This window comes from Ovis canadensis, chromosome 10, assembly GCF_042477335.2.
Source record: "Ovis canadensis isolate MfBH-ARS-UI-01 breed Bighorn chromosome 10, ARS-UI_OviCan_v2, whole genome shotgun sequence".
Classification (NCBI taxonomy): Eukaryota; Metazoa; Chordata; class Mammalia; order Artiodactyla; family Bovidae; genus Ovis; species Ovis canadensis.
In genome coordinates this window covers 26240292-26252973 of record NC_091254.1, presented here as the reverse complement: position 1 = coordinate 26252973, position 12682 = coordinate 26240292, and the positions used below count along the sequence as shown (strand labels likewise).

Genomic DNA, 12682 nt, shown 5'->3' with positions numbered 1-12682 from the left:
TCAGATACATGAAGTGACAGAGTAGAAACTAAAGGTCAACTTTAAAATTTAAGGCTTGAGCAACGAAAAGGGTAGACCTGCCATGAACTGAGATGGGGAAGCCATTGATTTGGGAGGAAAAATTAGATGTGTGATTCAGTTCAAGATGCCTATAACAAAGCCAGGTAGATGATTCTGCTATTTAATGGAGAACAGGAAGCATAAATTGGGAAGTCACTGGAGTCTAAATGTTATTTAAATCATAAAACTGAAAGCGATGACTAAGGGAATGGAATGTGGGTAGAAAAGAGAAGTCTCAGCTCTAAGCCCTGGAACAATGAAATATGAAGAAATCGGGGAAAGAAGGAAGAATCAGTCGACTAAGGGGAACTGAAGGTGAGCACCCAGTGGTAGAGATGAACAGACCAGGGTGTGGCATTTCAGAAGCCAAGTGATGACCATCTCAGGGAGGAAGATCAATGATTAAATGCTGACAGCGTGTCAAGGAAAAGACTACATACGTTATTCCACGTTATTCTTCCCTAGGCTCAGTGGCGTAGTTTTAGCAATATTTACACGTGAGGAAACTGAGGCTCACGGAGTTTAAATAACTTGCCCAGTAAACACATAGTAGAACAGAAGTTCAAGCCAAATTGGATTGACTCCACCAGAATTAAATTAGTTTTGTCCACTCACTGCAGAAAGGTGGGGGCAAGTAGTCTGAAAAATTTTTAAAGTTATTCATCATAGGAAAATATTGAAAAAGTGCAATGTTTTTACTCGTTAAGTATTTTAAGGTACTATAAAGCATTACCCAGAACAGTGCTTTTAGGCTGTTTCTAATCAAGAATAAAAATATATATATATATCTTGAATAACATATCAGTGTTTCACCAAGTTAAGTAAGTCACCTTCAGCTTTAGGCTTTGCCTAAGTAATTACTGTTGAGGCAGTCCAAGCACAGGCTGGAAGAGAATTTCCAGACACAGAGCACTTCAGAAGGAGTGAGTTTGTTAAGGACAACAAGCAGACGTAATGTGGGTGCTGCAAGCACAGGGGGCTGGCCTCCTGACAGACCAGAGAGTCAGTTTTCGTGGGTTAACAACCAGTTTTTATAGCCTCAGGACAAAGAAAATTCCTCCTGGACCATTGGCCATAGCTGATTGCTTGGGGCGCTATAGGGTGCTTACTGGAGTGGGCATCTTTGCCTTATTGGGAGTCAGGAAGCTTGTCAGTGGTGACAGGAGCTTTTAGCAACAGTTACAAAGGGGCTCAGTCAGCTTCGGAGGTGTCCTTGGTTCTGGGCTCTGCTTCTGTGGCCTTGGTCAAAGGTCTTGCACGTGTGGCCTTGGGGCAGGACTCAACAATTATCATAAATTCTGAGTTAATCAGTTTTTTTCTGGTTTTCACAATTTTTTTTCACTTTGCTTTCTCCTAGAAGCAGAATATACAAATGTCCAGCACTTGCTTAGAAAAGCTTGTGTCCATCCCATTGGAAAGGGTTTTACTTTGTAGAGTTCCAGCAAAATATCAATGCCATTGAATTGATTTCTACAGCCAGAGGAAACTCTCATATAAAGCACATGATATCTTGGTGATTTTTGATTAAGTGAGCCAATCAAATTTAAATAGAAATCTGATTTTGGAGTATTTTTTCAAAAAATCTTGCCATATTTTCAACTGTCAGGCAAACTGTCAAATTTACAGATACCAATTCTAAAAGTATGAGATTTTCAGGTCCTCAGGAAGTAGTTTGTCTTCTCAAAAGATCCAGTTATTTGGCCACATTGTGCATCAGTTTCCTGCTCATGTATAATGACTTTCATCAAAGACAGTGTGTTTTTTGTATAAACCCACAGTTCCCCTCCTGGCATTCTTGCAGGCTACCTGGCTTTCCCCGTTGACTGGTTTCAGCGATTCTCCAGGTTACCTCAATGCCCTGAGCAGACTCGCATGGCTTACCAGGATTTCTACCTGTCCTCTGTTTTATATTATGTCCCCACTAGAGTATTCAGTTCAGTTCAGTTCAGTTCAGAAGCCCTCCTTAATTCCAAATCAACAGCATGTAACTGTAAAATTTAACAAATGATAAATAATTCTGATCTAATGAAAAAATGAGTGTGCTGCCGTCAGTTCCTTCTCCCCCATTCTGCCCTAGCCGAAAAGGGGGCTGAAATATTGTAAAGAAGTACTTCCATTAATTCATCTGTTCCTTGTCTTTATCGAGCTTGGCAACGGATGCATTTCGCTGGTTAGTTTAAGTTGTTCAAAAATTCCTTGCTAAAATAAACTCTTAAGTGAGGACAGGGAAACTTTGCCGTGCCTAAAAATAAAGCCTCCTCCCTCCCCCCCTACCCCACCCCACCATGAGATTACTTATTACATCTGTACAGAGTTTAGAATTTCAGACTTTAGGACATGGAGGTCATCCAGAGGTTACTTTTCTCCCAGTCAAATACAAACATAATAAAATTGCTCACTCGCTTCTCCTCCCTGCCCCCCTGGAAGGAGTGCCAAAACCACAGTTACATGTACTCATGTGTGACGCAAAATTCTATTTTTAAACTCAGACGGAGTATATCGTTAGTCATTTACAGAAGGAAACCATTAACATCTAAAAGGATGGAGCAGCAGGACTCCTTCATGCTGCTTCAGTTGCTTCTAGAACCAATTCTAAATACAGAGGTGGCTGGAAACACATGTATGTATACATACACATATAAAGATATGTTTTCTGTTACTTAGAAAGATCTAGTTTTTCAGTTCACTTTGGAAGTACTAGACCCTAAAAAGGAAGAAAAATGCGAAACTGTACTCATTTTTGTGCGTAACCGTATCTGTTTAATCATCTACTTATTCTTCTACTTAATCATATTTGGGATCAAACATTATTTTTAGGACTTTCTGTTGCTTATAAAAGTTAATATTATCCAAATTGCTTAAGTGCTAGTGATTTGTGCTAATGTTGTACATATTTATCATAAGAGAGATTTTCTTCTTTAGAAAATACTAACTCAAAAAAAGATTTAATCTAGAATAGAGACTAAAAAATTTTAACTTATTAGTACAACTTCTTAAGGAAAACTTTAAGGATTTTCCTTGAGATTTTTATCATATTCAAACTTTCAAATGCCAGGAATGGTGCTTCTTATATGATATATTGATTTTAAAAAAGAATATTACTAATGTACATTCTTTTAAAAAAAATAAGCTTTTTATTTTGTATTAGGATATAGTTGATTAACAAACAACATTGTGATGGTTTCAGGTGAACAGTGAAGGGACTCAGCCATACATACACATGTATCCTTTCTCCCCCAAACCCCTCTCCCATCCAGGGTACCATGTAACATTGAGCAGAGTTCCATGGTAACACACATCTGTAATGGAGAATTGCATTATACAGAATGATGCATTCTAAGTTGTCTTTATAAGGAAAACTTTAAGCTGTGTCAGCTTGCTTAGAATTTTTTTAATATAGCCAATATTTGAAGTAGATGGAATAAAGGAAACTTCAGTATAACTACTACTTTAATTCTTGAGCACTTCAGTAAAATTCGCTAGTAAAATAAATTGAAACCACACTATGAGGTCTCAGATTTTGCAAGTGAATCGTTATTTACATTTCCTTTTATTTCCTCTGTAATTAGATTATGTGATAAAGGGCAAAGGTAATGATTATTCATCCTTGTATTCTTCTTTCTTCTTTAAATATAAGTTGGATGGCATCACTGACTCAATGGACACGAGTTTGGGGAAACTCCCAGAGATAGCAGAGGACAGGAAAGCCTGGTGTGCTCCAGTCCATGGGGTTGCAAAAGTCAGACATAGTGATTGAACAATAACAACAAATAAATGTTATGAAAGAAAGAAGCAGACTTTTCATATTTTGTTTATATTTTACAAATTATATAGTAATTCTCTGGATGCTTTGTGATTTTATTTTCCCCAAAGAAAGTTCTTTAAATGAAAAGTTCATGAGGGTTAGGATAACTGAAGGAGCCCCAGATTTTAATAAGACAAAACAAAATGAACCAAAATAAGAGAGAGAAAAAAGACAATTACTTAACAATGAGGCGTGACAAACAATTTGCTGGTGCCTTTTTGTAAACCTGTTAGTCTAACCTTCAGATGTCTTTAAATTTTAACTGAAAACCCAGCTTCTTTACATTGCTTTAAAATATTCAACCTTTTCTGGCTTTGTAAATTTTAAGTTCTTATTTCATGTGTTTCTCTTCACTTGTTTTAATGTCTAAGGTTAATTTTTTTTTAGTTTTTTTTTTCTTGAAAAACTCTTCCTTATTTCTGAGAGATTATTACTTCATTTGCATAACTGTGATGAATGCTGCTGGAGCGATCTCTTATCAGTGTGTTATCACAGCAGGAGTTCCCAAGCTCAGTGAATGACGAGATGAAGAAATACTCATTCCCAGCTTGGTTCTTGGGGTCCTTGATATTTTCTTGCTAATCCATCTTTGTATCATGTACATATTTTCTGAGTTAAACCTGCATTTGTGAAAAGAACAAATAAGATTCAGTTATGCACAGTGTGGTGGTGTTCAGTTGCTAAGTTGTGTCTGACTTTTTATGATCCCAAGGACTGCAGCACATCAGGCTTCCCGGTCCTTCACTGTCTCCCCGAGTTTGCTCAGACTCATGTCCATTGAGTCGATGATACATCCAGCCATCTCATCCTCCACTGTCCCCGTCTCCTCCTGACTTCAATCTTTCCCAGCATCAGCGTCTTTTCCAATGAGACTTCGCATCAGGTAGCCAAAGTATTGGAGCTTCAGCTTCAATATCAGTCCTTCCAAAAAATATTCAAGGTTGATTTCCTTTAGGATTGACTAGTTTGTTCTCCTTGTTGTCCAAAGGACTCTCAAGAGTCTTCTCCAGCACCATGATTCCTCAGGCCACACAACTAATAGCATAGCCCCTCTCATCATCAGACAATTGAATGCATAGTGTAAAAGAGTTTTTCAACATGCTTTTTTTTTTTGTAAATCACTTAAAAATTTTTTAATTGGAAGATAATTGCTTCACAATGTTGTGTTGGTTTAACTGCACATTCTTTAAGTGTAATTTTGATAAAAGTAAACAGACTTTTAAAAATGATTAAATGTCTTAATTTCCTCCTTAATACATAACAAAAAGCAGAGTCATGGTTAAACCTAGCCTATATTTACAAGGGGATGGTTTTAAGATAAAATCATCAAAGAAGAAAGTCTGCCTTACATAATTAAAAATATCCTCATTAAACCATGGAAGTCTTTAAATTCTGAACTGTGGAAAATCACTTAGTGTTTTTATGGAGTCATTTAAATATTTCAGTATTGTCATCTTACCTTTGGTTTATCACTAAATACCCCTTATTTCCAGGCTGCCAAGAGACTGCTGCTTTAAAAAAAAAAAAAAAAAAGCTATTCTCTTTATTTCCAGAGCAATGTCATCCTGTTGCTGGATCCTGCTAGCCAAGCCCTTCACCGTCTCATCCTACCTTCAGAAGAATTTACAATGAAGAAAACTTCCTGGTGGAACAAGGAGGAAGCTGTAAGGAATACCCAGCCTGCCCAGTAAATTGCCAAGGATTTTCTGTAGCTTTCTCACTGTAAACATGCATGCCTGCCCCTCCCTTGCGGCACCTTTTGCTTGCTATAATGCACAAAAGAATTCTCTTATTAGGCACTTGTGAATTTAAATATGATACAAGTAGGTAGACATAGATACACGTATAAGTAAGTATCAGTGTTCTCTTTGGATCCATCACAGGAACATTTGAATGAATAGTCATAGGACATCATGAGCCATTTGAGTGTGATATTCATAACAAATCCCTAATCATGCAGACACTTTAACCTGCTTTCCAGTTCTGTGTTTATGTTTTGGATTTATGTAATGAACCTATGAGTGCAACGTCTGGTTGTATTTACAAGATAAATAAATATTTTAGCTTAATAAACTAGTAATTAAACATTTTGGCCAACCCCAGGGAGTCTATTCTGCCATTCAGAAAAAGGTAATGGATATAAAACAAGACTTACCCTCTGCCCTGGACAACATAGCATGCTTATAGGTCTTAAAATGCCATGATAAAAAGAGAGATTTTAAATGTCATAAATAGATCCAAATCGAAGAAACAAAGTATTTCCTATGTATTCATGCTATGGTACAAACATCACAGTTAATCACCAGATAGCATGTTTATTTCTAACCAGCATTTGGCATTATTTTTTTAAATATTATCCTAAAAATGTTTTAGTACATAGTTCACAGTGAATTTTAAAATATATTTTAATGCATGTTACCGTAAGAGTCTTGGAACAGATGAAGAGGGGTAGCTTCTCAGAGAATTATATGTTTTACATATTGAACAACTTTATTTAAGGAAAAGCAGCTGAAGAGACGTGACTGCATCCAACACAGTTAATGTGAATATTTTGTTTTTTCTTGTCTTTAGGAAACTTACAAAATGTGTAAAGAGTTTTCACACAAAAACTGGCTAGTGTTCTACAAAGAAAAAGGGTGAGTTTTTTTCTGTAGAGGGTTTAAACTGGGATTCTTCTTCTGTCCATTCTCTTTCCTCCTTTAATTTTACTAAGAGTGTGTGCTAAGAGTTCCAAAGAATAGCAAGGAGAGATAAGAAAGCCTTCCTCAGTGATCAATCCAAAGAAATAGAGGAAAACAATGGAATGGGAAAGACTAGAGATCTCAAGAAAATTAGAGATCCCAAGAGAACATTTCATGCAAAGATGAGCTCAATAAAGGACAGAAATGGTATGGACCTAACAGAAGCAGAAGATATTAAGAAGAGGTGGCAAGAACACACAGAAGAACTGTACAAAAAAGAGCTTCACAACCCAGATAATCACGATGGTGTGATCACTCACCTAGAGCCAGACATCCTGGAATGTGAAGTCAAGTGGGCCTTAGGAAGAATCACTACGAACAAAGCTAGTGGAGGTAATGAAATTCCAGGTGAGCTATTTCAAATCCTAAAAGATGATGCTGTGAAAGTGCTGCACTCAATATGCCAGCAAATTTGGAAAATTCAGCAGTGGCCACAGGACTGGAAAAGGTCAGTTTTCATTCCAATTCCAAAGAAAGGCAATGCCAAAGAATGCTCAAACTACCACACAATTGCACTCATCTCACACACTAGGAAAGTAATTCTCCAAGCCAGGCTTCAGCAATACGTGAACCGTGAATTTGCAGATGTTCAAGCTGGTTTTAGAAAAGGCAGAGGAACCAGAGATCAAATTGCCAACATCCACTGGATCATGGAAAAAGCAAGAGAGTTCCAGAAAAACACCTATTTCTGCTTTATTGACTATGCCAAAGCCTTTGACTATGTGGATCACAATAAACTGTGGAAAATTCTGAAAGAGATGGGAATACCAGACCACCTAACCTGCCTCTTGAGAAACCTATATGCAGGTCAGGAAGCAACAGTTAGAACTAGACATGGAACAACAGACTGGTTCCAAATCGGAAAAAGGGTCCGTCAAGGCTGTATATTGTCACCCTGCTTATTTAACTTATATGCAGAGTACATCATGAGAAACACTGGACTAGAAGAAGCACAAGCTGGAACCAAGATTGCCGGGAGAAATATCAATAACCTCAGATATGCAGATGACACCACCCTTATGGCAGAAAGTGAAGAGGAACTAAAAAGCCTCTTGATAAAAGTGAAAGAGGAGAGTGAAAAAGTTGGCTTAAAGCTCAACATTCAGAAAACAGATGATCGCATACGGTCCCATCACTTCATGGGAAATAGATGGGGAAACAGTGTAAACAGTGTCAGATTTTATTTGGGGGGGCTCCAGAATCACTGCAGATGGTGACTGCAGACATGAAATTAAAAGACACTTACTCCTTGGAAGGAAAGTTATGACCAACCTGGATAGCGTATTCAAAAGCAGAGACATTACTTTGCTAGCAAAGGTCCATCTAGTCAAGGCTATGGTTTTTCCAATAGTCATGTATGGATGTGAGAGTTGGACTGTGAAGAAAGCTGAGCACTGAAGAATTGATGCTTTTGAACTGTGGTGTTGGAGAAGACTCCTGAGAGACCCTTGGACTGCAAGGAGATCCAACCAGTCCATTCTGAAGGAGATCAGTCCTGGGTGTTCATTGGAAGGACTGATGTTGAAGCTGAAACTCTGATACTTTGGCCACCTGATGCAAAGAGCTGACTCATTGGAAAAGACTCTGATGCTGGGAGGGATTGAGGGCAGGAGGAGAAGGGGATGACAGAGGATGATATGGCTGGATGGCATCACCGAGTCGATGGACATGAGTTTGAGCAAACTCTGGGAGTTGGTAATGGCATGGAGGCCTGGTGTGCTACGATTCATGGGGTCGCAAAGAGTTGGACACAACTGAGCAACTGAACTGAACTGAACTGAAGTTGCTTCAGTCGTGTCTGACCTTGTGTGACCCTGTGGACCGTAACCCACCAGGCTCCTCTGTCCATGGGGTTTCCCAGGAAAGAATACTGGAGTAGGTTGCCATTCCTTTCTCCAGGCGACCTTCCTGACCCAGGGATCGAACCTGAGTCTCTGTGTCTCCTGCATTGGCAGCCAGGTGCTTTGCTCTGGCTTATTGGAAACTCATGTAACCAAATTAGTATTGTTTTATTCTAGAAGTACCTTATCCCACATTGCAGAACATTGAAAAACACACATAAAAACACAGTGCTCATAATTACATACACAACCACTGCTAGCATAGTGGCCGTCACTTCCCATTTTTAGATCTTATGCAAGCCTTTACATAGTTTAGTGTTTTATATCTCTATTTCCTCAATTAACATTTTTCTGTGTTATCATCAGTCTTAAAAATATTGTTTTTAGGGTTTGGTAATATATCATGTTTCCCAACCCAGGAATCGAACCCAGGTCTCCTGCACTGCAGACAGATTCCTTACCATCTGAGCCACCAGGGACACCCAATATATCATGATTATGCTATGGTTACTCAACCAATATCCTCACCTTTTCCTTTCACAGAGTTTTCTTTTTCTTTTCTTTTTTTCAGGAACACCCTGGCTGTGCTGGATGTTCTAGAAGGGCGAACTCACACCATCTCGCTTCCCATCAACCTCCAGACGGTTTTTCTTGTAGCAGAAGACAAATGGCTTCTAGTGGAGAGTAAAACAAATCAGTGAGTAGAGCTCCACGGTACCTCATGGAGTGTGCTCAGTTTTCCAGCATCCTTATATATAGCTCTATCTTCCTGTGTCTGTGTTTTAACATTTCTGCATTTGGCAGGTGAAACTTTGAAGAAGAGGGGAGGGGAAATTTTAAATGTCACTTAAAGGTCACTTCATAGTTTAATTATAAAAGTTTGTTTGAGATGATGACCTTGAAATTAACAGTAAAAGCATAATGACTTTTATAATATTTTATATTTATCCATCTTTCTTTGGGCTTTTTCCTATTAGCTCATTGAGCATTTCACTGTATTCTCTGTATTCTTGCCAGTACTTCAAAATAGATTTTCCAATCATCTTTTCTTCAAAGAGCCACACAGTCTCCATTCAAGTACCGTTGATTTTCGGAACTTCGCAGATTACACCCCTAAGAAGTTTCTTCTTCGCTTCCTCTTGCCTGCTCCTACTTGGTTATCTTTATGTTTTGTGTGGCCTCCTCCATTGGAGACTGTACACTTCTTGATGACAGGACTTTCTGTGCACTTGGCGTAACTAGGGTGCGCAGTAAGTCTTGAGTCTGCTCCCTCATGCATCACTTCTCCTGGCTCCATGCAGACTTTCTGCTCCTCTGCTGACAAGCAGAAGTGTCCTGATGCAAAAGATTCCTGGCTATTTATATGTCCCTATTTTGGCAATTATATGAATAAATAAAGCAAGGGAATTGTAGCAGTGAGGGCTTCTGTCCCTTGTTGTTTAGTCAACTAAGTCGTGTCCAACTCTTTGTGACCCTAAGGACTGTATCTTGCCAGGCTCCTCTTTCCATGGGATTTCCCAGGCAAGAATGCTGGAGTGGGTTGCCATTTCCTTCTCCAAGGGATCTTCCTGTCCCAGGGCTTAAATCCTCGTCTCCTGCATTGCAGGCAGATGGTTACTGCTGAGCCACCAGAGAAGCCGGTACCTAGTCACAAATTGGAGGCTGGGTTCCCTCTTACTGGCTGATAAGTCATATTAATAGCAGGCTCCATGATGGTATGGAGTGTCTCTTTCGAGTTGGTTTCTTAATTTTCTTTTTCTTTTGCTAGCCTTTCCTCTTATAGGAAGCGTTAGGTTTTCAGTTCACATTTATGACTGCATTGTTATTATGCACTCCTCTTTATACAGGCAAAAGCAGAATGGGCAACAGTGGATGAGATGGTCAGATAGCATCACCGACTCAGGGGACATGAATCTGAGCAAACTTCAGGAGGTAGTGGAGGACAGAGGAGCCTGGCGTTCTTCAGTCCGTGGGGTCACAAAGAGTCGGACAAGACTTAGCCACTGAGCAACAGCAACAACTTTATACAGCATTAAGAAGTTATTTTTTAAATGCTTGATAAAACTCTGAAACTGCAAATTATACTCACAGTATGAAAAAGAGGCCCTGGGAGGGAAAAATTCTGAGTTTTCCTAGTCTGGTCTCACAGTTATGAGAAAAGGAAAGACTGTTCATTCACTTAGGTGTTTTGTTTGTTTACAGGAAGTATCTTTTAACTACACCTGCACACATAGAATCTAAGGACAGCGGGGTTTGCCAGTTGTATGTGTTGAGAGAGGAGCTTCCTAGCCCAGGGTTTGGAGTCATGCAAGGTAAATACTGTGCTCTGTGTGTATGTGGCTGTGCAGGTGCCTGCTTGATTGCATACGCTCCTCTAGGACCGTTTAAATACAATCATATCAGCATATGTTAACTTCATACAGAAGAGAAAACTTAGTCACTGCCCTAGAAACAGTAAGGAAGAATCCATCATCTTTTAAGTTCTGTCTTTGCATATTTTTGACAAGTCAGAATGTTTATATATATGTAGGTTCCAAGTCTATTTTAGGACTGCATCATTTTTTTTTAACACAGAACATCAGAATTTCTACTTTATTCATCACAGATTTTGGGGGTGGTGTGAAAAGTACTTAAGGAAAAAAAAAAATCTAAAATATACCATTGCTAACCAACCAGGTCAGTTTTACCTCTTTCTGCAGTACTGTTAATATTAATCTTGATTGCTAATAAAAATTTGAATTCCGTCAATGAGAAGATACCAAGATGTGAAAACTGAGTCTTCTCAGACAAAAAGCCATGAGTGTAATTGAAAGCATTTTCCCTTTTTTAATTTATGCTTTTCTGTTTGAGTTGGTGAGAATGAAATCTTGCAAAAATTAATTCCTGGAGCAGTTTAGGGGCATATGGTGTTTAATGTTTCTCTGATACTTTTCAGAAACAGACCGCAGCATACCTCATACAATTTCAAGTGATCAACTGTCATCTGAAAATCTGAGTTTAGCTGTGGGACAAAAGATTGCCTCTCCAAACCGAATTCTCTCAGATAAGAATAGTTATGCTACAATTGTTGTTGGTTTCCCAGATCTCATGGTAAGCTTAAATTTTTTTAATTATTGAATAACTATTTCTTCCCCTCACTTTGGCCTAAGCTTTATAAACCTATTTGAGGGTAATTAAAAGTGTAATGATTTTTTGGTAAACATTTCAGATCGACATTCGTTTTCGAGACTAGTCATTTAAAAATGCATTCTGTATGGGTTCATTGCTTTTTAAAAGTTAACATTTCAAGTGTAATGCAACTATATAATTTAGTAAAGGAAAACTAATATTCTTCATACATGAGAGTTCATGGGGCAGATATATACGTAACCTACTGACAGTCACTTTATATCCTGTCAAGAGGGACAATTTGAGACTAACGAGATAACATTTCTTCTAGAACTTTTAAGGGGAAATATGTTGAACCTCATTACTGTAGATGAAATTTTTCAACACTCATGAATACCATTCACTTTCCTCTGAGTTTTGCTCTGACTTATATCTTTGCAGCATCCAGCTTATACTGTAATGCTGGTAGTCTCAATTTAATTTGCTTTTCAATGGATCCTTCTGCTATTATTTACTATTATCTGTAAAGAAGGGGCTGTTTGTAGTCAACTTCAAGTAAAACAGGCACCATCTTCCCCTGAGGAAATGTGAGAAGATAAAATAGAAAGGTTATTTCAGTCCAAGTTACCATCTAATAACCTTAGATGTAGCTCTGTGTGTTAGATTAAATATTTAATTTTCATAATTTTCTTTGTAGCTTTTAGGCAGAGTGATAGAATCACTTAAAGATAAAATATTGGCTCTGCTTAATAGTACACCAGTCTCACATATCTCAAAATTTTAATGTGATTAATGAATGATGAGTACTTCAGGGTTTAAGACTTTTGAAATCCAAAACCCAGTGGATAATATGTGACTTAGGACTTTGCCATATGTCTGCCTAATTATCAAGCAAAAAACATTTGCTGTGGATTATATAACTGAAAATGAAACATGTTGTTGGAATACAGCAGGCTTGATTAAATGAAGAGCTGTGTTTAATATGCTTGCTACAAATGCTTACTGGGGTCAGTAGAGAAAATACTGGATCTGCTTTTCTGAAGGTGGAACTGTTTTAAAAAATTGATCTTTTGATTGAAGAAATTGACATAGAAATATAATGTCACTGTAAAAAGGTAAGAAAGCTG

General features: G+C 38.2%; 1 protein-coding gene across 4 annotated transcripts in view; it reads left to right on the top strand.

The window, feature by feature from the left end:
- VWA8 (von Willebrand factor A domain containing 8) overlaps window positions 1–12682 on the top strand; it is a 383224-nt gene that overhangs the window by 226827 nt on the left and 143715 nt on the right. For all 4 annotated transcript variants that reach the window (XR_011259328.1, XM_069601241.1, XM_069601242.1 and 1 more), the window contains 5 exons: window positions 5419–5529; window positions 6437–6501; window positions 9019–9144; window positions 10650–10759; window positions 11383–11537. Coding sequence is in view for 3 of the 4 variants with exons in the window: in XM_069601241.1 (XP_069457342.1) it covers window positions 5419–5529; window positions 6437–6501; window positions 9019–9144; window positions 10650–10759; window positions 11383–11537 (567 nt within the window). In the remaining variant the exon portion in view is untranslated. The remainder of the gene's footprint in view (window positions 1–5418; window positions 5530–6436; window positions 6502–9018; window positions 9145–10649; window positions 10760–11382; window positions 11538–12682) is intronic.